General features: G+C 34.1%; 2 protein-coding genes and 1 long non-coding RNA gene across 3 annotated transcripts; 2 read left to right on the top strand and 1 right to left on the bottom strand.

Annotated features, from left to right (window-relative positions):
• Positions 1–247: 247 nt before the first annotated feature.
• Positions 248–2185, bottom strand: LOC109001205 (transcription factor bHLH96-like). The gene is made up of 3 exons (XM_018978398.2): positions 1361–2185; positions 660–1097; positions 248–503 (listed from the first exon to the last, which is right to left on the bottom strand). The coding sequence occupies exons 1-3, from the start codon at positions 1850–1852 to the stop codon at positions 408–410; spliced, it is 1026 nt and encodes a 341-aa protein (XP_018833943.1). The 5' UTR covers positions 1853–2185; the 3' UTR covers positions 248–407.
• Positions 2186–15759: 13574 nt separating this feature from the next.
• Positions 15760–17422, top strand: LOC108990918. Its single transcript, XR_001996071.2, has 3 exons — positions 15760–15919; positions 16005–16136; positions 17021–17422. It is a non-coding gene; the product is annotated as an uncharacterized LOC108990918 (long non-coding RNA).
• A 365-nt stretch (positions 17423–17787) lies between these two features.
• LOC118348709 lies at positions 17788–18535 on the top strand. The gene is made up of 2 exons (XM_035690863.1): positions 17788–17858; positions 17951–18535. Exon 2 carries the CDS (start codon positions 18001–18003, stop codon positions 18493–18495), a length of 495 nt encoding a protein of 164 aa, XP_035546756.1. The 5' UTR covers positions 17788–17858; positions 17951–18000; the 3' UTR covers positions 18496–18535.
• Positions 18536–26437: the final 7902 nt, after the last annotated feature.

The following is a 26437-nucleotide window of genomic DNA, read 5'->3' as shown; positions in this document are numbered from 1 at the left end:
CGCGGGAATTGATTTGGCTAGTGAACAAATGATTTTAGGTTTGTTGAGTTCACTATAAATTTTGATCAAATTTTAATTTTATTGAATTCACTGCTAATACTTTAAAGTCGATCGTTGTTAATAAAAATACAAAAGCTTATTTATTAAAAAACTTTTATTTGTTTTTGAAGTGTTAATCAATTTTTAAAAAATATTTTCACTTTTTTTCAAATTTGACCAAGTTTAAATCATTTATTTCAAATAAGAATTCGAAGAGATCGATCGATCGGATTGCATTGGGTAAATTCTTTGTTTTATCAAGGAAAACAAGAAACAAATAAAACAAAATGAGATCAATTCATTCTGAAAGAGAGAGAACCTCAATTACAAAAGGCGAGAGAGAGAGAGAGAGAGAGAGAGCTGTGGCTTTAGGTGAAAGCAGCTTCTTCTTGAATTCGTCGTAGCATTTGATTAACAGCAGCTGCTATTTCATCTACCGTATTCATCTGGCAGCCTTCCTCAACCTGATCCCCATTTTACAATACAATCAAGGACATGATCGTTATCAGTTTTTTTTTTTTTTTCCTTTTAATATTAGAGCTGTAAAACTTCCAAAAAATAAAAGAGAAAAGAATATTGAAATATTTATTCGTTTCTTTTCCATTGAATTGAGTACTAACCTTGACGCTAAACGAATAGAGGACCATCTGATCAGCTTTACTGGTAACAACATTAAGGTGGAGAACAGTGAGTCTCAGAATTTGAAACCCAGACAAAATCTTCCATAGCTGTCTGGGATGTACTTTCTTTGACAGTATCTTGAGGTTTGCATGGCTCTCCACCATGTTCACTTCTATGTCTGCCACAGCTGCACAGTACTGATGATCATTAATGTTCTGCGCCATGGATTCGTTTTGATGATCTGTAGCAGACGACTTGTTGCAGTGATGTGCTGTGCCTGTCGAGTATTGTGGAAAGATGAAAAACTGAGAAAAAGGTGGAGAAGATTGAGATTCTTGTTCTTGCTTTCTCCTTTTGTAGACCTCCATGGACTGCAACAGCTGCTCTAGTTCCTTCACAAAATTAATGGCACCTCCTACTATGGATGCTTGGTCACTCTATAATAAAGAAAAAAAATCCATGACTTTGTGCAGAGAAAAAAAAAAAAAAGAATCTTTGAGGAAGATGCAAAAGGCCGATCAAAACAGATAACAATGTCTTCTTTTGCATGAGTTCTCTCCTTTTCCTTTTTCCTTTAATGATGAACATATATATGAACAAAGTGATCACCAAAATCTTGGGTTTCTGAAATAATTACGTACATAGATAGTAAAGAAATAAGGTACTTATTGGGGAAAGGGAAAAGACAAAAGTGACTCACCCTCTGGACATAAGAAGGTGGCATCAAGGAGCGGAGCAGAGCGAGATACTCGTTCATCTGTTTACGACGATTGCGCTCAACAGCAATGTGGGTCATCCTCTGGTTCTCGATCTCCACCTCGTTCTTGCTGCTCTTTGTGCGCCTTCGCTTCCGCCGAGCTGTCGTCGCCGCCGGGGTTACTCTGGCGAAAGACTGATCATCCGTGCAGGTCTCTGGGGAATTAGAAGAATTGGGATCCCAGTAGTACTCCTTAACATTCTGCATAAGTGAAGGAGATGATGAATCCATATTTGCATGCTCATGGACGCCTTCCTCTATGTTAACTATGTTGTGGTGGGAAACCCCATGAAAGGCTGAATCATCTTCTTGTAAAGCCAGATTTTCACAGCCCCAAACTCCTCCTGCTCCTCCTCCTCCTCCTCCAAAGTAGTAGAAGTCCTTACAGCCATAGCTAAATGGATCTTTTGGATAAACCACTGCTTCTAATGCCATTTTTTATGGGATAAAGTTAAGGTATAGAATACCAACAAAACTCAAACAAAAAGGAAACTTCGCACAGAAAAACAAAGAAAAAAAGCAACTTTGTACGAGCCCAAAAGAACTACCAACCCAACAGACCAAACAAATTCACCTTTCCATCATCTATATCTATATATCTATATATATATACTATATATTCAAACCATGAAGAAAGACCAGAGGTCCAGAGCCTTTTATAAAGCAATAATCAAACTAACAAAAAAGAGAAGCTACAGCGTGTTGCACGTGAGATTGCAATATTGTAGACTTGTCAGTAGTCAATACGATCGCTAGCTAGGAGACACAGAACGAGAGAGAGAGAGAGAGGGAGAGAGGGGGAGAGGGAGAGATTCTCTCGGCAATGGGAAAAACAAAAGTTCTGCCAGACTACTGACGAGACAAATATAATTCTTAAAAAGGCAGTTTGATCGTCCACCACACAATTTTTTTTAAGAGCGATTGGTAACTTGCTGAATGAGACAATATATATGGAGATCTTCGATACAAAAATTTCTTTAGGCGTTTGGATATTTAGCTATTTGAATTGAGTCTGAGCTTTTATAAATAATAATTAATTGAGATAATAGAATAAGTTTTGTGAAATTAAGATAAGTTTTAAATATGTTTAGATATTAAGATAAATTTAAATATATTTATGAAAAGTTAGAAAATATTGTGGATCTCATGTGTAAAGAAGTATTAAATTGAAAAAAGTTGTGGATCCTAAAGAGGTTTTGAATTGAAATAAATTTAGTAATTTAAATTGGGTGTTTGGATGTACTTAGACTTAGCTTAAAATTAGATTGAACTGAATTGAATTCAGATGAGTTTAACAACTAAATGAAGCCTAAATCTTCTCACTTTATCTCGCCTTAGTTAATTATTATAATTTTTTTTAAATTTTTAAATTTTTATATAAAATATAATAAATAATTTAATTTTTTAAATTTTAAAAAAATAATAATATTAAAAAATAATATTCTAATAATATTTTATTCAATTTTTAACTTTCATCTTAACTTAACTTATCTTATCTCAACTTATTATTCAAACCTCCCAATCTCGAAGGTAATCAGGAGAGACCTAGGTGTTGTTAGGAAACTAAAACTTTTCATTACTCTTTAGAAAGATTTTCTTGATGATCTTCAAGTATCTTTGGCCAAAGAAAAATGTCACGCATGAAACTAGATTTTAAAAAATATATATTTATAAATTAAGATGATTTTATTTATTATATTAAATTTATTTTATAATAGAAATAGACGTTAAAATACATTAATTTATGAGTTTCAATTTATAATTTTTTTTTATAGTTGAAGCGTTCCTAAATAATCATAAAAATAATTTTTAATAAAAAAAAATCTACTTTGATTTTCGTAAATAAAAAAAAACAGAACTTTTGCCCAATCCATATTTTTCACAACACAGCCACTTTCTCAAATCGCAATAATTAAAGATCTTTCTCACTCAAAATATTATTTTATTTTTACATGAAAACACTATAAAATCTCATTAATTTTAAACTTTTTCTCGTGTCATGCATCAATCACACACTAATTGTTACCTTCTACAACTATTTTTTTTTCCCTACAAGGCTACAACTAGTCAAAGTTACGTATAAACTCCCTAAAATTACTTGTGTAGGTGCACTCCAATGATCAAGATTCCTTAATAAGGATTAGTTTATATCTAGTTCTATAAATCGCAATCACTAATTAAAATATAAAATGATACACGAAGGGTTAGGATACTGTCATTTCAATATATAGTCCACTAACCATGACTAATTAGGATTTGTTTAGACACATTAATGAAGATTAATTTAAAAAATAAGACTTTGAAAAATTAGAAAAAAACAAACAAGGGAACTATCCATACGATCAAGCTGGTTGGGATGATCATTTGTCATATGCTGCCAATCAACCCATTTGAGAGGGTGATCAGCTTCTTCTAAGTTAAGTTTTTGAGACAAGTGGTGATTTCACAATATTATAAAATTTATCGAAAAATGGATTGTTTCTCCAATTAATCACTGCCATCGCGCCGAGATATCTCGTTCTAAGCCACCCATGCAAGGTGGCAAGATCTACCCCATATATCATGATCGTAGGACCGATGGCTAATTATTTATTTATAAGTCCAACTCTTGGCCGGTTGCTGAACACCCTTACAGGGTCAAGATTTATAAAATTCTAGGTCTTAAGAATCCTATGAGACTCTAGATCAGGATCCTGATCATCTTGCTGTTTCATCTTATAATAAATGACTGATATATACAAAATTTAATCATGCACTGCTAGCTATCATGATCTTCACATGATTCTATGATATCGTATGATCTGGGTATCACATATATAAGGTGATCTTGTAATTAAACACAAATTTACTAATAAAACTCATTCCATAGAGTACTTAAACTTGCATATATCGAATAAAAAATTGTATCATGTTAAGTGAATGTACAGACTAGATTGATTAATGTGGTGAATGAATAAGTTAATCATGTCCATTAATATTTCTTAGCAATACAAGATTTGTTTTCATTTGGTAACAAGAGAGAAAGGGATCATATTGGACCGACTAATTAGCAAAGAGATCAGATTGTGAACATGAAAAAGAGAAAGTGGACGAAGAGCTGGCGATAAGATCATAGAGAGAGAGAGAGAGAGCCAGTACTACTGTTTACTTGTCGTTTTACTCTAATCACTTTAATTAAAGAAAAAAGACATTCTCTATAGTTTCTTCCCTTCTTTAATTTCTTGGGTTCTTCCATGGAATATTGTTTCGTTGTTTGCACCCGTATTTGTTATATATATACATAAAGCAGCTTAATTATTCTGGTTTGTTCCAAAGCTAATTAGCTATTCTGTTCATGAAAATATACTACTTTATTGTCATGATTCTTTGATCTACTTATAATAAACAAGTAGTTTGAAATTAGTGTAAAGAAAGATATTAAAATCCATACCCAACTGCCATATATTCCTTTGAATGTATCACCAAAAATCGTAGTTTATGAGATTCGAAAACTGATTAAGCCTTTAATTAGAAGGCAACTTGGCTATTCTTATATGTCTTATATAGTCCTAGTCTCATTATCTTCTATAAGATCTCTATGGAAAGCATAAGTTACTCATATTATAAAGAATATTCGATCTTAACATTTTTTAAGATCAGTAATGATGTTTTTCATTTTAGATTGTATTACCATAATCATTTCCTATATATATATATATATATAATATATATATATATATATTGATGTGACATATTTTAAGGGACAGCAGTGACCCATTAATACAGATTGAGGCCTAAGAAAAAATTTAAATAGAATGAGGTTTTATCAGAATTTAAAAAAAAATTAAAGTCTTATATTTGCTATAATAATTTAAAATATGGTCTGGTTATGAATTCTGTCTTAAGTTTCAATTTAGGAAAATTATAATATATTTACGTACATAAAATTTTGTATCAAGGGCCTTCGACACAATAAAAATGATTTAAATTAGGGCTTTATTTAAATTTTGTTTGATGTAATGGCATTTATATTTCTTTCACAAAAACAAAAAATACAATAAAAATCTCACTTTTTTTTAAGGGGTTTGCTTTGAAGTGGGGTCTTAGGCAATGGCGCGTCTAAGCGGCCAGCTTACCTTTGGGTCGGCCTTGCCTGCAAGTGACTTCATATATAGATCAATCGGGAAATATGATACATTAGCTAGCTGGTATGAAAATGATAAAATTTAAAATAAGAAAAATATTTTTCTTCGGAATACTTTGCAGCTTGAATATTCCAACTGCGTTAAAATAACAATATTCTCGAGAAAATCCAATCTCAAGAAAGACTATTTGTAAGTTGGTATGGAGAACTCACATTAATTATAAATGTCGATAACATGTAATGATTTGATTTGCAAAAGAGATTTAATTCAAGTATAAAATCTTGAATCTTTCAAATCAAATCTAAACACATGACATGATTATAGTCGAGATGGTACTATGCCCTTCACACTAACTTACAATTCACATTGATTAGAATGAACAGTATTCGGTGATGCAATTGAGTTCTTGCTTAAGAAGCTAAGAACACAAACCCTAATTTACACGTCTAAGTCTCCATTTGGTTGTTAAACTCATCCGAATTTAATTCAGTTTAGTTTAATTTTAACCTAAATCTAACATTTAAATACCCAACTCTTAAATTACTAAGCTTATCTCAACTCAAAACATCTTTATATGTGGGACCCACAATCTTTTTCAATTTAACATTTCTTTACATATGGAACCTACAACTTTTTTTAACTTTCCATTAATATATCTAAACTTATCTTAATATCCAAAAATATTTAAACTCATCTAAAGTAGACCCCACAAAACTCACTATGTCATCCCAACTTACTATTATTTATAAAGAACTCAACTTCGTTTAACTCAACTCAACATCCAAATGCAGCCTAAGTCTTAATTTAAGTTGGCTAATATGAAATCCAGTTGCACCTAGAGACCAATTAATACATTTTTGCACAACTCATCACCTAACAAAACACCAAAACTAATCTAGATTTAGAGGAATTTTTTTATACACCACGTGGTTTGAGAGCAAAGCACGCAAGCAAAAACTTATGATTTAAGTAAATCTACAGATGTGGCCAGGCATGCACAAGCTGGTACAAGTTGCGGGCTCATGATATATATTATATATATATTGCCATTGTGTAAAACAGTAATGCAAATATGATTTTGCTACGAGGGTTTTATGAAATTGATCCTAAACATATCAGTAGTAGCATTTATAGGTTTTGTTTGTTTGTTCAAGATCAAGTTAATCACTTGAAGGATACCTCATATTTGGGGCACCTGCTTCTTGTTTGTTTCTTACCATTTGCCTTTGGGTGGGGGCAAATGCTACTTGTTTGTTTCTAACCACATGCGATGTTTACCATTCACCATCAATTTGCCAGGTGTGTGAGGTTTGCGTGTCGCTGTAAAAATGTACATGTGGCACTGACCACGTGCTATCTCACATGGCATCGATCTTTCAAAGATCTGATTCTCATTATTTTCTCCACTCTTTGTCGACTCTCAATAGAAAGTCAGTTGTCAAAATTAACCTATTGTTGACATGGATTGTAGCTTCACTAGTCTCACATAACTTGACTTTTTGTTTGTGTTACAGTTACGGTCTCCCTTATTTGCAATCAATCTCTTAGATGCACAAGATCTACACATTACTATGAAAACCAAAATGCTAAGTTGCCCCTTGGTTTTGTACTCTCAGTTTGATCGCTCGATTATTTTATTTTTATTTTTATTTTTAATGATTAAAGAAGTGACTACTAATAAATATGTATATTTTAAAAAAAATATTTAATTTTTTTTTTAAAAAATATAAATTACAATTACGTGCTGAGTGGTAGAGTAGCATTGTCCCATTGTGAAAGTTCGTGGTACTCACACATGACCACCTCACATCATGGTGACCGATCTTCTAGAGATCTTGTTTCTCATCATTTTTTTCCGCTCTTTATCAACTCTCAACAAAAGCTAACTATTGGAACATACCGTTGACATGGTCTACAATTTCAACATTACCATCTCATAGAATTCCTGCACTTGCTACATATTTCTCGTTCATAGTAAAACAAATAATTTATTAAATAATCCAATATAAAAATAAAAATTTGTAGATAAAAAGCCACCCCGTACGATTTGAAGGGGAGAGAGGGAGGAGGGGATGGAACCTTCTCGTTCATAGTCCCAAGCCGCAGATTACATGTAGGTTGGACTCGGCCGGACAGCCCAAATCCCGGCCCAAGTACTTCCTCAATCATGACGATTATTTTATTTGTTTTAGACTATTACATAATCTCAATCATTTTCTTCTCTCACTCATTATTCTAGTCAACTTGGCATCGATATGACGCGAATCAAACGACCGATACTTGTGGTTTTCAGCTTTTAGAACCAATTTTTTATCTTTAGGAATGATTTTTACAATTGTGTAATACGTAAACGTGGTATAAATTTTTTGAAAAAAGTGATGAAATATGAGATATATAATAAAAAATTAATTTTTTAATAGTAAATCTTATTCTTTTTTAAAAGGATTGTACGACGCTTGCATACTTCATAATTATATTTAACATTACTCTTTATTCTTACGAGAGAAAATAAACTATATAATATTAGATTTTGCAAATATCGCATGCTACCAGTTAAAAGAAATAAGGAAATTTTGAATTTATATGCAAAAATCAATTTTTTTTTTAGTGAATTCTACTTTCTTTTATTTTTAAAAATGAAATGCACGTAATTTACATACTTTATATTTTAAAATTGTATCTAACATTACTATTTTTTAATAAAAAGATAACATATTGAAAGAGGAAATAAGTACTTTTTCTTTTCTTTTATTTTTTATTTTTGTCTGTACAATATTACGATTGTGATAGCAAAATAACTCTAAACCCATCATCTTCAATCACTTATAATAAATCAAAATTGTAGTCTCTTGTAACCACCACTGATTTGATCATACATTGAGAGGAAAGAGAATCAAAACCAGCAGCTAGCCGATGAAATGATCAGACAAACAGACAGACATTAGAAACAAGTTTGGAAGGAAAAATGGTTTGTTCTAGATTTGGACATATACATATACAGCATGATGATTCCTCTGACTGAAATGGACAAGAAACAAGTTGGCTATTAGAAGCATGCAACTCGTTAATTTCCGAAGCCCCGCATGAAACAGCGGCCATTCAAAACCAAGCCCCCTAGCTAGTCATCATCATCCTGTCACTTGCATTTTCTTATCCGCCATTTTCTTTAATGTATTTTCCTCACTCACCTTCCTAAACAACATCATGATTCATAATAATAACTAAACTCCAACAACAACGACAATAAAAAAGTACAAAGGAAAGACATACTCCAACAACAATAAAAATAAGATCATATATACACACCCCATACGTACACATATATTTCATATGTTGCTGAACTTTTCAAGTATTTTACGACAGTTGACATTACACCTAAGCCGTCTTGTTTTTAGAGTGCTTAGTACATGAGGGGTCATGTGCTGAACACATTCTATCAATCTCTTAATTTAATGATAAAAACCTAATACTCATGATCTACTTTTTTTAAAAGTGAAATGACATCGTTTTGGAGTTTATGTTAAAAGATGCACACACACACACTCTCTCTCTCCTTCCTTTCCTGCGGCGATGTCCTCTCAGAACTTCTCTCCCTCTTGTAGTTGCCATGGCGGCGTAGCCTGCATCTTCGTCTCCTCCTCCTCCTCTTCGGCTCCTCCTCATCTTCTTCTCAAACTCTCCCTCTCGCACCCGTCGTGTGCCCGCGGTCATGGGTTTGCTCCAAATTTTTACTAGTTTTGGTTATTTTTTTGTTGTTTCCAATTTGTTGTGTATTTTGTTTAGAATTATTTTTCTCAGTTGTGACCACCGTGGATAGGGGAGGACCAGTGGTCCATTCTTGCACTTAAGCACACGGACGGGGGGCTTCATTCCCGAGATGCGGTGGCGGATTCTTAGGGGCAAACACCCCTCCACCCATGCAGGGAGCGGGGTGCGGGTAAGTAGCACCCCTAGATCATCAAACACATTGTTGATTTTAAAGATGCCTGAAACATGATAATTAGTTTACATCAAAATGAATTTGTGTTTTGACCTTTTTTAATGAATATAATGAATGCTACAATAAATAATATGTTACACGCGCTTATTATTTTTTTTTTTGAACTCACCGTGCATTTGGAGAACCAGATTTTTTTTTTATTTTTTTTTTGAACTCACCATGCATTTAGAGATTGCCCCATTCTTCATATTTTATAGAGATCAGTGTGCATGTTCGATCCAAATGAAGTCACCACCGACTTACGAATATAATTCTTCTTAAATGAAATCTCAAGATAAATTTTCTTTTCATGACTAATTAAGCACTAATCGTACATCGGGGGCTTCACACCAAAATTATAACTATTCAAAACTAATTTCTGATCCTTTTTCGAACTCATATAGTTGGATCCTTCTCACGCAGGCCCAACGGGCCAAGTGACAAGATTCATATACTGTTGAGAGCCTAGGTCGAGTTGTCTTATGAACTCTGATTTATCATTTGTTTTGTCAGTCTAGCTTATCTGTCGATGTCTGATTTTGGAGGTGACATCAATTTTTCTATTAAAGGATCTTGAGTCATGAAAATAATTCATAATAAAATATCAAAGATTAAGAGAAAAACAAGTTCTAAGTCTCGATTTTTCTCTTTATTACAAGGTAAAGATGGAGTCTTTCTTGATTTTGAGTTTTGATCCTTTATTCGTAGTTTGCAAACGACTCAAATTTGTTGGGCTTAACCTGATTTTGTTTGTGTGTGGCTCGATTTGATGACTTAATTCAACAAGTTGGAATCGTTAAGGCGTTCTAAATCCGACGCAACCACTCATTAGAGTTTACTATAGATTGAGATTGTATGTTTGATTTTTATCTTAATAAAATTCTCTATAATTTATAAACCGTCAAAAGCAATTACGCCATAGTGAAATTCAGCCGAAAACTTATTTAAAACTATAGCTATGCATACATACAAGATATGTCTACAATCAACAGGTGAAAGAAAAAATATATCTCAGTACTTGTCAATCAAAATCAAGCAAATTAATTTTCAAATGAAAAATACAGAAAATAAATTGCAATAATAAAATAGATACGAGTTGAATTAATATTCTTGCATAACAAGGTGTAGAAATGGTCCTAATTAATTAATAACTCGATTTTGATTTTTGAAATGTTCAACAAGTTCACATCATTTATCAATACTGGGGTTTTCATAATTACTACTAATTTCAGGTCGCATGCACCCAATTTGCATATATCAATTATTAATTAATTAGGTGGCATGGGTCATGTATTAAAATTTAAAGGAATGGATTTTTTAATTAATGAGCAAAGGAATTGTGAGGATAATGACTAATAATTATATATATTTAATTGCAACTCTGCCCACAGTTCCACGAATTATGAATGTAAATTAAATAAACCAAAATGGAAGTCACGTACGCTACGCTCATTTAGTTAATTCAAAGCAGATTGAACAGAATATATAAGTTTGAGTTTTTGGTTGCTAATCGTTTGAAATAAATAATGTTGTTGAAGACATGGTTTTTATTTTAATAAAAATACTATTTTTATTAAGAAGTTTATGTACAAGTATGTAATTAATTTATTGGCATATATATTTAACATTCTCAGTCACTATCTTGAAAAATAAAAAAAAATCCTCAGTCAGGATCTAGTACAATGTTGACGGTATGGATTCAATAATGATAATCCTCACCACTTCATGATCTATTTGTAGCTAGTTATTTCTTATGAAAATGTCTTATTTTCTGTCAAAAATAGTTTGTTATCATCGTAAATAATCCGTCACAAATGCTTGGATTCAACCCAAGCATTTGCGATAATAACGATTATATGCGACAAAAACAAACTCATTTTGGCAGGAAATAATTATTTTCGTTAGAAATAACTGATTACAAATAAGCAGTGTCTTATAGCATGTAAACATACAATTAAAAAATTGATCAAGTGAATTTTACCAATATTCAACATGAATTAAGAATTATCATCTATATAAAGGGTTCAAATCATTGTATAAATGCATCAATTCATGATAATCCAAGACATATTTGTCTTAAGAAAGACTCTATTTGTAAGTTGGTGTGGAGAACACACATTTATAGATGTCGATAACATGTCAAGATTTGATTTGTAAAAGAGATTTAATTCAAGTATAAAAGCTTGAATCTTTTAAATCAAATCTTATCACGTGAACATGATTCTAGTCAAAATGGTACTATGTCCTTCACACCATCTTACAAGTAGAAGTACTCATCTTAATCTAGTAGAGATCACTATGATTAGAATGAACATTATTCGGTGATGTAATTGAGTTCTTGCTTAAGAAGCAAAGAACACAAACCCTAATTTACACGTTTAAGGCTTAAGTTGGCTAATATGAAATCCATTTGCACCTGGACACCAATTAATACATGTGCAAGGGGAGTTATCCCTTGGGTTAGACCAGGCGAAAGGCTCGGGTTGGGGGCCGGACCAGGAGAAGGGCTCGGGTTGAAACCTAGACATAAAGTCTGGATTGAGCCGAGCACACTAAGAAGACTCGGGCCCTAGCCCAGATATGAGGTTTGGGCCGGGCTATGTATACTTCAAAGGCCCAACTAAAGAAGATTGGTAGATAGGAAACCATGGCAAATATATGGCAGGGAAGACAGTTTGGAAAGCCACTAACTGACGGACAGGTACACTTACCGACTCTAAATATCGCCACCCAGACATGACATATATCTGAGGAAGGCACGCCGCATTAATGAAGAATATGAAACTTAGAGAGGAAGGCAAGCCGCATTAATGAGGTAGAAGGAGACTTAGAGAGGAAGACATGCCGCATTCAATGTGGCCAAGGACTTGGAACGCATTGAGAGAGGCCCTGTGTCAGGAGTAGACACCATCAGACCTGAACATCTTATAGCATGATAGATGGGTAACATGATGTCCAATTTCCTACTGAACGACACCCCACTACCATGAAGGCCAGACCGGCAGGTATAAATACATGTCTCGTACAATTAATAAAGAGGTGAACATCTAGATACATTTCTACTACTTTCTATCTTCATCTTCAATATTGAAACTAATTTGAGCGTCAGAGGTACCACGGACCCTGAGCTCTCATTCTCCTCGTTGTAGGGAAGAGTCCAAGTGCTGCCAGCGTGGAGTTGCCCAAGCCTGCGAAACACGGCATCAACAACATGTTTGCACAACTCATCACCTAACAAAATACCAAAACTAATCTAGATTTAGAGGAATTTTATTATACAACATGTGGTTTGAGAGCAAAGCATGCAAGCAAAAACTGAAGATTAAGTAGTAAATCTAGAGATGTGGTTAGGCATGCACAAGTTGATACAAGTCGGCTTATGATATATATATGTATATATATATATATATAAATATAGGTTAGGTTTGTAATTAATCACTAGGCGTGGTGTCTCTCTCTCAATCTCTTCATTTTTTTGACTTAAAAAGCAGCACAAGACCAGGGAGGCTTACTGAGCCTAATAATTTTCTTAGCAAGTAAATCATTGATTTCATTTTTGCAAAGTATATATATATATATATATATATATATATATATATATATAAATTATATATATATATATATATAAATCATCGCCTTTGTGTAAAACACTAATGCAAAATATGATATTTTTGCTACGAGGGTTTTATGAAATTGATCCTAAATATATTAGTAGTAGCATGTAGGTTTTGTTTGTTTGTTCAAGATCAAGTTAATCACTTAAAGGATACCTCAAATGTGGGACACTTGCTTTTTGTTTGTTTCTTATCATTTGCCTTTGGGTGGGGGCAAATGCTACTTGTTTGTTTCTAACCACATGCGATGCGTCATGTTTACCATCAATTTGCCAAGTGTGTGAGGTTTGCATGTCGCTGTAAAAATGTACATGTGGCACTGACCACACACTACTTCACATGGCATCGATATTTCAAAAGATCTTATTCTCATTATTTTCTCTACTCGTTGTCAACTCTCAATGAAAGCCAGCTATCAAAATTAACCTATTGTTGACATGGATTGTAGCTTCCCCAGTATGACATAACTCGACTTTTTGTTTATGTTACCAGTTACAGTCCCCCTTATTTGCAATAATTCCCTTGGATGCACAAGATCTACACATCACTGTGAAAGGAAAATACTAAGTTGCCCATTGGTTTTGTCCTATCAGTTTGATTGCTCGTCTATTTTATTTTATTTTTATTTTTATTCTTATTCTTAATGATTAAGGAAGTGATCACTAATGAATATGTGTATTTTTTTAAAAAAATATTTAATTTTTTTTTTAAAAATATATGAAAGAGAAAAGGAAAAAATATAAATTGCAATTGCACTAGAGAGCACATGCAGCGATATATGTTGGGTGGCAGAGTAGCATTGTCCCTTTGTGAAAATTCGTGGTACTCACAAATGACCACCTCCGATGGCGGCCGATCTTCTAGAGATCTTGTTTCTCATCTTTTTTCTCCACTCTTTATCTACGCTCAACAAAAGCCAGCTATTGAAACATACTGTTGACATGGTCTACAATTTCAACAGTACCATCTCATAGAATTCCTGCTCTTGCTACATATAATTTCTTGTTCATATGAAAAAAAATAATTTTTTAAATAACCCAATGTAAAAAGAAAAAAAAAAATTTGTAGATAAAAAGCCACCCCGTACGAGTTAAAGGGCATGGAGGGAGGAGGAGATGAAACCTTCTCTCCCGAGTCCCAAGCCGCGGATTACCTCTAGGTTGGACTCGAACAGCCCAAATCCCGGCCCAAGTACTTCCTTAATCATGACGATTATTTTATTTATTTTTGAACTACTTCATCATTTCAATCATTTTCTTCTCACTCGTTATTCTAGTCAACTGGGCATCGATATGATCCAAATCAAACGATTGATACTAGTGGTCCTCAATTTTTAGAATCAATTTATTTTTAAAAAATAATATTTACAATCGTAGAATGCGTAAATAACGTATAATCTTTAAAAAAAATAAAGAAATATAAGACCTACGTGATAAAAAATTAATATTTTAAAAGTGGATCATACTATTTTTTAAAAGAATTGCGCGGTACTTGTGCACACGTACTCCACGATTGTATCTAGTCTTACTCTTTATTTTTACGAAAAAAATGAACTATATAATATTAGATTTTACAAATATCGCATGTTGCTGTTAAAAAAGTAAAGAAATTTAAGATTTATATGAAAAAATCAAATTATTTTTTTATAGTGAATTCTACTTTCTTTTATTTTTAAAAGTGAAGTGCACCTAATTTATATACTTGACACTCTAAAATTGTATCTAATATTACTATTTTTTAATAGAAAGATAACATATTGAAAGAGGAAATAAGTACTTTTTCTTTTCTTTTCTTTTATATTTTTGTCTGTACAATATTACGATTGTGATAGCAAAATAACTCTAAACCCATCATCTTCAATCACTTATAATAAATGATCATACATTGAGAGGAAAGAGAATCAAAACCAGCAGCTAGCCGATGAAATCAGACAAACAGACAGACAGACAGACAAATGCTTAATTGGAAACGCCAAAGTTTGGAAGGAAAAATGGTTTGTTCTAGATTTACAGCATGATGATTCCTCCGACTGAAATGGACAAGAAACAAGTTGGCTATTAGAAGCATGCAACTCGTTAATTTCCAAAGCCCCGCATGAAACAGCGGCCATTCAAAACCAAGGCCCCTAGCTAGTCATCATCATTCTGTCACTTGCATTTTCTTATCCGCCATTTTTTTTTTTTTTTAATGTATTTTCCACACTCACCTTCCAAAACAACATCATGATTCATAATAATAACAAAACTCCAACAACAACGACAATAAAAAAGTACTAAGGAAAGACATACTCCAACAACAATAAAAACAAGATCATATATACACACCCCATACGTACACATATATTTCATATGTTGCTGAACTTTTCAAGTATTTTACGACAGTCGACATTACACCTAAACCATCTTGTTTTTAGAGTGCTTAGTACATGAGGGGTCATGTACTGAACACATTCTATCAATCTCTTAATTTAACGATGAAAACTTAATACTCATCATCTACTTTTTTTAAAAGTGAAATGACATCGTTTTGGGGTTTATGTTAAAGCTAATACCCCCGCGCGTGCACGCGCGCGCGCGCACATACACACACATTCTCTCTCTCTCTCTATCTCTCTCTCTCTCTCTCTCTCTCTCTCTCTCTCTCTCCTTCCTTTCCTACAACGATGTTCTCTCAGAACTTCTCTCCCTCTTGTAGTTGCCATGGCGGCGCGGCCTGCATCTTTGTCTCCTCCTCCTCTTCTTCTCAAACTCTCTCTCTCGCACCTGTCATGTGCTCGTGGTCATGGGTTTGCTCCAAATTCTTACTAGTTTTGGTTATTTTTTTGTTGTTTCCGATTTGTTATGTATTTTGTTTGGAATTATTTTTCTCAGTTGTGACCAACGTGGATTGGGAGGGGGGGGGACCCAGTGGTCCATTCTCGCTCTTCAGCACACGGATGGGGGGCTTCACTCCCGAGATACAGTGGCGGATTCTTAGGGGCAAACACCCTAATATTCATGCCGGTAAGTAGCACCCCTAGATCAAACATATTGTTGATTTTAAAGATGCCTGAAACATGATAATTAGTTTACATAAAAATGAATTTGTGTTTTGACCTTTTTTAATGAATATAATGAATGCTACAATAAATAATATCTTACACGCGCATAATTTTTTTTTTTTAACTCACCGTGCATTTGGTGAACCAGATTTTTTTTTTTTATTTTGAACTCACCATGCATTTAGAGATAGCCCCATTCTTCATATTTTGTAGAGATCAGTGTGCATGTTCGATCCAAATGAAGTCACCACCGACTTACGAATATAATTCTTCTTAAATGAAATCTCAAGATAAATTTTCTTTTCATGACTAATTAAGTACTAATCGTACATCGGGGGTTCACACCAAAATTATAATGATTCAAAACAAATTTCTGATCCTTTTTCGAACTCATGTAGTTGGATCCTTCTCACGCAGGCCCAACGGGCGAATTGACAAGATTCATATACTGTTGAGAGCCTAGTTCGAGTTGTCTTATGAACTCTGATTTATCATTTGTTTTGTCAGTCTAGCTAGTATCTGTTGATGTCTGATTTTTGAGGTCGGATTCGGAGATGATGACGATGGAGGAGATGTACAGACTGTACGGTCATGGCATGATTTAATGAAAGGAAAAATGATAGAAAATCAACTAGACATCAAATTTTCTATTAAAGGATCTTGAGTCATGAAAATAATTCATAATAAAATATCAAAGATTAAGAGAAAACAAGTTTTGAGTCTCGATTTTTCTCTTTATTACAAGGTAAAGATGGAGTCTTTCTTGATTTTCAGTTTGATCCTTTATTCGTAGTTTGCAAACGACTCAAATTTTTCTCAAATTTTGTTGGGCTTCTTTTTGCGTAGCCTGGTTCTATTTGTGTGTGGTCCAATTTGGTTCTGTGTAGCCTGGTTCGGTTTTTCTCTCAATGAAGCTTGGGCCATGAAGTGGATATTTGGCTCTAAATCCAACCTGTCAAAATAACACGCAATACTCATGCATGCAACGCTGCTCATAGTGGTGCTACGTCCTCATCCTCAGCTGCTGCAGATTCTCCTCATAACGATATTGTGCATGCGCACTCACACTCACCAGCACCTTCTAGAGCAGTCTCCACAAATAACCCTCTGTAACTTACATACTATATATTGCCATCTGTACAATTCTGTTACGAACAAATATTCTATCATACTTGTATATAAAGGAGGTATAACCTCTGTGTAAAGATCATGGGAAATTACAATACAAAGAATACTTTTAGCATGGTATCAAAGACGTTAAAAGGACTCGCTGTCCAACATGTCTTCTTCTTCTTCTTCCTCCCTCCCTTCACCCACATTCTCTTACATTGTCTCAGTAAAACTTTCCCCTGATAACTATCTTCTCTGGAAAACTCAAGTTGTTCCTTATCTTCGTGGACAACGTTTATTCAAATACGTAGACGACAGTTGCCCACCACCTGCCAAACTCACCAATAACGAACTCAACCCTGAGTATGAAATCTAGTTTCAACATGATCAATTTGTCATGTTTGCACTTATCTCTTCCCTCTCCGAAACTATCATTGCGCAAGTCATCAGATGTTTTTATGCTTGCCAGGTCTGGTTATCTCTGGAATCTACCTATGCCTCGGCTTCTCAAGCTAGGTTGATTCAGACCCAACTACAACTCGCCTCTTTGAAAAAGGGCGTAGATTTTATTTAGGTATATTATCAAAGAGCCAAACTCCTTGCGGATACCATGGCTACAGCTGGACGTCCCTTACTTTTTGCTAAAATTTATTCCTTATCTTCTAGCTGGTTCTGGACCAAATTATGATGCCTTGGTTACAACTGTAACTGCTCGCATGGAACTCGTCTCCACTGAGGTACTACTTGGTCATCTTCTTGCGCATGAATCTCGACTGCAGCATCATGCAGACAATGTTGCTTTGTTCTCTTCGCATGAACCATCAGCAAACTACTATGCTCGAGGTTCCTCTGGTCGCAATCGTGGTGTCCGCGGACGCCATAATGGCAACATAAATTGTGAAGGTCGAACACATAGCAATCGTGGTCGCAGTACCTCTGGATACTCAGGTAATCCCTTCCCTGTTTCTTCCATCAATTTCACTAACAATCGACCGGTCTGCCAAGTGTGTAACAGAATGGGTCACATTGTTCTTACATGCCTCTATCACTTCAATCAAGCATACACAGCTTCAGCTCCTCCTTTAGCCGACTATAGTTCATCTACTCCATCCTTTGATGGTGCCTGGTATTCAGACACTGCAACTACAAACCATGTTACAAGCGAGTTAGCAAATATGAATTTACAGATTGTCGAACATTATGGTGATTAACAACTCAGAGTTGGTGATGGATCTCAAGCACAAATTTCTCACACTGGTTCTACCACTTTTCCCTCTCCCTCCTTTCATTTTATTTTAACCAAACTTTTATGTGTTCCCTTGTTCACCAAAAATCTTATCTCAGTTCGTCAATTTTGTCTAGATAACGATGCTTATTTTCAATTCTTTTCTAGTCGTTTCTGTGTTAAGGATTGTACCACCTGGAAAACTCTACTTCAAGGGACAACCAATAATGGCCTTTGCACCTTTTCTCTACCGCCTCCTCAAGCTCATTCCAGCACACTTTCCTCTAAGTCACTATAGCACTCACGACTAGCTCATCCGTCCTTCAAGATTGTTCAAACAACTTTGCTACAACATGGACTTCCTTTTGACAACCTTTCCCAAAACTCTTTTTGTAATGCATGTGCTATGACCAAACACCATCATGCACCTGCTTATCATAGAACCACTAAGTCTTTAATTCCTTTTGAACTTGTATTTAGTGATCTTTGGGGACCTTCACCTCATGTTTCATCTGAAGGTTTTAAATACTACATATCTTTTGTTGATGACTTCTCATGTTACACATGGCTTTTTCCTTTGCAAAATAAATCTCAAGCTCTATCAACGTTCATTAAATTCAAAGCATATGTTGAGCTTCACTTCAGTTTTAAAATAAAACAACTTCAAACAGATTGGGGTGGAGAGTTCAGGTCCTTCTCTGAACTTCTTTCCACCTCGAGCATACATCATCGAATTACTTGTCCCCACACTCATACCCAAAACGACATTATGGAGAGAAAGCACAGACATATTGTCGATTCTGGTTTAGCACTCTTAGCTCATTCTTCAATTCCTTTGTCCTTTTGGCCGTATACTTTTCAGCATGCTGTCCGAATCATCAACATGTTACCCTCACCTTCCCTGCAAAACTCATCTCCATTCTTCCTCTTGCATAAAATTGAACTAGATATTAAAGGCCTTCGTGTGTGTGTTCGGATCTTCATGCTGGCCCTTAACCAGACCATTTCAAACACACAAATTTGACTATAGGGCTATTGGATGCGTTTATCTAGGTCTGAGTCCAGCCCATAAAGGTTCTATTTGCTACCATATACCTACTCGACGTGTTTATGTGTCCAAAGACATTAAGTTTAACGAGGCCCATTTTCTGTTTGCCCATCACTCCTAGTCCAACCATACTCCCGAATCCTCTCAAGTCCAACTACCTATCATTTGCCCATCAACTCCACCATCCATTTTAGGCCCTATTCCCTCTACACTTTCGTCATCATCTTCTTCCCCAAGACCTCCATCTACATCTAACACACACAATGTTCAACAGTCTGTATGCTCAGTGCTAACACGCTCGCAAACTGGTTCAGCTCGCCCATGGCAGTTCAACGATGGCACCATCTCCTGGCCACCACCAAGAGCTCACCTCTCCACTACTCCTGAAAATCCTTCCTGCTTCTCCATTGCTCAAAAATTCCCAGAGTGGCGGCGTCATGCTATGTCTACCGAATTCAATGCTCTCCTAAAAACATGGTACCTGGTCCTTTGTGTCAGCTAATGAAGCACCAAATATTATTTCTTGCAAATGGGTCGTTCACACCAAGTATTTCGCAGATGGCACCATCGAGCGTATGAAAGCTCGCTTGGTGGCCAAGGGCTTCTTGCAACAGTCGGGATTGGATAATGATCAGACAAACAACCTCTTGTTAAAGCAACGACTATTTGACTGGTATTAGCACTTGCAGTCACAAACGATTGGCCAATTCATCAATTTGATGTAGAAAATGCCTTCATGGTCCACTCACTAAGATGGTTTATATGGCTCAACCACCACGATTTGCTCACCCACAATTCCCCCCTCATGTGTGCAAACTCCGTAAAGCAATTTATGATCTCAAACAGTCCCCTCGAGCCTGGTATTCGTGGCTTAGTCAAAAGTTAATTGATCTTGGTTTTTCAATATCCACTGCTGATGCATCTTTGTTTATTAGAATTTCTGGATCCACTGCATTATACGTGCTTGTTTACGTCGATGATTTGCTAGTTATTGGTTCCACTCATTCTCTTGTTTCCGAGCTGTTGCATGCACTTCGTACAGAATTTCCAATTGCTGACCACGGTAAGCTGCACTATTTCTTGGGTCTCAAAGCCACTTACACCCAAGAGGGTCTGCTGTTAACATAGAAGAAATATGTTGAAGATATACTCCAGTGCACCAATATGGCTTCAGCTAAACCCGTTAAGACCCCGATGGCTACCAAGGAGAAATTAAGCCTTCATGATGGACATCCCTTTGAAGATCCTTCTCTATATCGAAGCACCGTGAGATCCCTCCAGTACCTTCCTTCACATGACATGACCTTGCTTTTGCTGTTAGCAAGGTGTCTCAGTACATGCATGCTCCTCGGGTTCCCCATTGGAAGGCAGTAAAAAGGATCATTAGATATCTTAAGCAAACAATCAATCTTGGTCTTTTATTCTCCAAATCATCTTCAATGAACCTCAACGCATTCTCTGATGCGGATTGGGCAGGATGCCCGGACGATCAAAGGTCTGCAAGTGCTTATCTCATTTATTTAGGTTCCAACTTAATATCTTAGTCCTCAAAGAAGCAGCATACAATAGCAAGATCCTCAATCGAAGCTGAGTTCAAAGCCATTGCAAACGCTACAACCGTAATCATTTGGATACAGCATTTATGCAAAGATCTTGGTATCACACTCAACTCTGCTCTGAAACTCCACTGTGATAACCTTGGTGCTATGTACCTCTCGTCGAATCCCGTCTTTCATGCACGAACCAAACACGTGTAAATTGATTTCCACTTTGTAAGAAATTGTGTTCTCAACAAATCTCTAGCTGTTACTTTCATCTCTAGACAGGATTAATTAGTTGATGTCCTCAGTAAGCCTTTATTAGCATCAAGGTTTTAACTTATCGTGTTCAAGTCTTTGCCTCCGTCTACTGCAGCTTGACTTGAAGGGGCCTGTCAGAATAACATGCAATACTCATGCATGCAACGCTACTCATAGTGGTGCTACGTCCTCATCCACAGCTGCTGTAGATTCTCCTCATAACGATATCGTGCATGCACACTCACACTCACCAGCACCTTCTAGAGCAGTCTCCACAAATCACCCTCTGTAACTTACGTACTATATATTGCCATCTGTACAATTCTGTTACAAAAGAATATTCTATCATACTTGTATATAAAGGAGGTATAACCTCTGTGTAAAGATAAAGGGAAATTACAATACAAAGAATACTTTTAGCACGACCCAACCTGCTCATTAGAGTTTAGTATAGATTGATTGTATGGTAGTCGCACTGTATGTTTGATTTTCATCTTAACAAAATCCGCTATAACTTTATAGAAGTACGCACGTTGCTGAACAACGTAAATCTTGCATTATGTGTGATTAATTCCACTTTTCATTTTATATTTTCTCTTATGGTTCCTAACAATTTTGTCAAGATAAAGCTTGTTGGAGGTGTATATATAAGCTGTGAAAAGCAATTACGTCGTAGTGAAATTTCTTATTTATTTTCAGAAAACATCTCATTTCATCTCATCTCATCATTACAACTTTCTCAGCTTCCAATACAAAATAAAATAAACAATTCAACTTTTTCAAATTTCAAAACAAAAATAATATTAAAAAATACATTCTAACAATATTTTATTCAACTCTTTAAGTTTAATTTCAATTAATCTCATCTTATATCTGAAAACAAACGAGCCTAAAAATATCTTCTATTGTAGAAATTATTGTGTAGTATATACAAGACGTATCAATCTCTATAAAACTTATAGAAAACTATAGCTATGCATACATACAAGATACGTCTACAATAAACAGGTGAAAAAAAAAATTATATATCTTGTAACAATAGTCATGCAGGAGAATTACAGTACTCATCACGCTCACCTATGAAACCATATATAGAAAAAATATATCTCAGTACTTGTCAATCAAAATCAAGCAAATTAATTTTCAAATGAAAAATACAGAAAATAAATTGCAATAATAAAATAGATACGAGTTGAATTAATATTCTTGCATAACAAGGTGTAGAAATGGTCCTAATTAATTAATTAATAACTCGATTTTGATTTTTGAAATGTTCAACAAGTTCACATCATTTATCAATACTGGGGTTTTCATAATTACTACTAATTTCAGGTCGCATGCACCCAATTTGCATATATCAATTATTAATTAATTAGGTGGCATGGGTCATGTATTAAAATTTAAAGGAATGGATTTTTTAATTAATGAGCAAAGGAATTGTGAGGATAATGACTAATAATTATATATATTTAATTGCAACGTCTCTGCCCACAGTTCCACGAATTATAAATGTAAATTAAATAAACCAAAATGGAAATCACGTACGCTACTCTCATTTAGTTAATTCAAAGCAGATTGAACAGAATATATAAGTTCATGTTTGAGTCTTTGGTTTGGTATCGATTCATGTCGTAATCCATTTAAAATTTGATAACCTAGCGCCTAATCGTACTTTGAAATATATAATGTCGTTGAAGACATGGTTTTTATTTTAGAGAAATTCTATTTGCAGTCCCCACTTAAGGACTGCATGTATAGGCCCTTTATTAAATGAGAAAAATCATCATTTCAGGAGGGATAGTTTTGTAATTTTTTAAAAAATTAAAGATAAAATTGCCTATGCTTGTATTGCAGTCTCCAATTGGAGACTGTATCTAGTATTGCTCTTTATTTTAATAAAAATAGTATTATTTTTATTAAGAAGTTTATTTACAAGTATGTAATTTATTCGCATATTTAACGTCCTCAGTCACTACCTTAAAAAAAATTTAAAAAAAAAAAAAAATTCCTCAACCACTGATCTATTACATTTACAACATTGACGGTATGGATTCAATAATGATGGTCCTCATGACCACTTCACACCAAAGTCTCGGAGGTTATCCTTGTGCACGCCCCAAAGTAGCGTTGGTAATTTTTTAATAATATTTATTTTTTTACCGTTACTTTCTTCCACTTGAAGTGTCTGCATTCAAATACCATTTATTGATATATGTTTAAGTGTCAAACGGGTTGTTATTTAGTTGCCGTTGCTTTGGGTTTGAGTATTAAGTTAGCTTATTTAAGTTATAGATGTTGGCTTATTTAAAGTTGTAGACGTTGGCATTAAAGGATTTTTAACGTCTATGAACTATATCTATATATTTATATATTTGATTAGTCCTTCGGTACAACAGGGTGATAACAAAAAACTTTAGGGAAAAAAAAAAAGATAAGAGAAACAAGCTCAGTTAATATATATTTTTAGAGTATTTTTAGATAAAAGAAACGTGTTCTTTTAGTGGAGTTTTGAGCTCAACTACTTGTACATAGTTGATTCGGACTATACGACGATCAGTTAGGTTGTTGTATCTTAGAGGAGTCAAGTCAAGAGGAGTTCTGCTGCACCGGTTAATTAGAGACCGTGTACACCGCAGATGGCTTGAATCTCTTTAAAGAGAGCGATATTTCCGTACCTAAGTCCAAACTGGTTTCGTTTGAATATTAATTTCATTGTAATTTTTATTATATTATTGTGTATTTCACTAATAATTTTAAAGAGATTTTAGATGGAGTCTACAATCGAAAAATGCACAGAAAACATTGGAGATCTCAATAAGCCCTTTCAATTTGTTGAAGGGTTGTGGGCAGATTCCTGTGTCAATAGACATATCTGCTATGATAAAGGTTTGTTTAAAAATTATACTCCCTTTGAAGTAAAAAAAGAAATTATATTTAGTGATTCTAGTAAAACTAAGGTTGTTGGGAGTGTTGAGGTTGAATTGAAATACACTTCTGGGGTGCATATTGATGCTTAAAGATGTGCTTTATACACCATATATGAGGAAGAATTTGATGTCGAATTTTTTACTCAACAAAGTAGGTTTTAAACAAATTATTGAATCCGATAATTTTGTTATAAAGAAAAATGGAGTATTTGTGGGCAACTACTATGTTTGTGATGATATATTTAAATTGAATGTTGAGCATAAAGCATCAAATGTTTCTGTTTACATGTTTTCTTTTTTAGATTTTTGGCATGTATGTTTATGTCATATCAATAGTAGATATGTTGCTATCATGAGTAGTTTAGGATTAATTCCCAAGCTGACAAAGGATTTAAAAAAATATGAAATTTGTAGTTAAACAAAAATTACAAAATGGCCTCAAAGAAGTGTTGAAAAAATACCAAATTGTTAGATTTAATTCACACCAATCTTTGTGAATTTGAAGGAATTTTAACTCGTGGAGGAAATAGATATTTTATCACTTTTATTGATGATTTTTCAAAATATACACATGTTTATTTATTAAAAAAAAAATGATGCTTTTGAAAAATTCAAAGAATTCCTCCATGAAGCTGGAAATCAATTTGGTAGGAAGATTAAAAGATTTAGAAGTGATAGAGGCTGAGAGTATAATTCAAATGAGTTTAATATTTTTGTTTAGTCCTTGGGTATTATTCAAGAAACTACTACACCATACTCACATGTATCTAACGGTGTGGCTGAGAGAAAAAATAGAACGTTGATTGAGTTGACGAATGCTATGCTTATTGATTCAGGCGTTCCTTCAAGTTTTTGGAGTGAAACAATTTTGACTGTTTGTTATGTTTTAAATAGGGTGCCTTACAAAAATTCAAAAACTACACTTTTTGAATTATGGAGAGGGTATAAGCCAAATTTGGGATATTTTAAAGTTTGGAGTTGTTTGGCTTTTGTAAGGCTAACAGATCCTAAAAGATCCAAATTGGGTGTTAGAACTACTACTTGTCTTTCTTGGATATGCAAAAAATAACACAACCTATAGATTTTTTATATTGAAAATAAATTTATTTTTGAATTAAGGAGTAAGAGAGATAGAATTGAAAACAATTTTGGTCCCAACTATTATATTTACAATATCGAGGAAAATCAAAAGAATTTACAAGAAGTTTTCGCATCACCTGATTTTGTATTTTCAAAAGAGGGTATGAATGATGAGATTGATTCACTAATTTATAATAAAACTTAGAAATTAGTTTAATTACCACTGGGGTGCAAATCCATAGGGTATAAATTGGTCCTTAGCAAAAAATTTAGACCAGATTGAACAATTGAAAAATTCAAAACCAGGTTAGTTGCAAAAAATTTTGACCAAAAAATCGACCTTTATTTTTTCGACGTTTTTTCTCCAGTTACAAGAATAACATCTATTAGATTATTGATTGCCATTGCAATAATTTATAATTTAAGAATTCATCAAATGGATGTTAAAACAACTTTTTAAATAGAGACCTAGATGAAGAAATTTATATGGATAAATCCGAAGGCTTTATAGAGCCTGGCCAAGAAAGCAAAGTGTGTAAATTGACAAAATCTCTATACGGCTTAAAACAGACTCCTAAACAATAGCATGAGAAATTTGACTCTTGCATGATTGAAAACGGCAATAAGTCAAATGAAAATGATAAATGTATTTATAATAAATCTTGAAAAAATTCACATGTTATTATTAACATATATGTTTATCATTTATTGATATTTTATTCTAATTTGTATGTTATAGATGAAACAAAAAGCATGCTTTGTAACCATTTTGCTATGAAAGATCTCGGTGAGGCTAATTTTATTTTGGGTATGAAAATTACCAAAACATGTGGCGGTATTTTTCTTGATCAATCGCATTACTTAGAAAAATTATTGAAGAAATATAATTATGTTGGATGCAAGCTTGTTGTTACTTCTTTTAATTCTAGTATTCATTTATTTTCTATTAAAAATGATGATGATGTGATTAATCAAGAGGAATATCTTAGCATGATTGAGAGTTTATGTTGTGCGACTGATTGTACTAGACCTGACATTGGTTATGCGGTAGGAGTACTTAGTAGATTTACTACC

The sequence above is a fragment of the Juglans regia genome, chromosome 6, assembly GCF_001411555.2.
Source record: "Juglans regia cultivar Chandler chromosome 6, Walnut 2.0, whole genome shotgun sequence".
NCBI lineage: Eukaryota > Viridiplantae > Streptophyta > Magnoliopsida > Fagales > Juglandaceae > Juglans > Juglans regia.
This window is presented reverse-complemented; position numbering and strand designations above follow the sequence as displayed.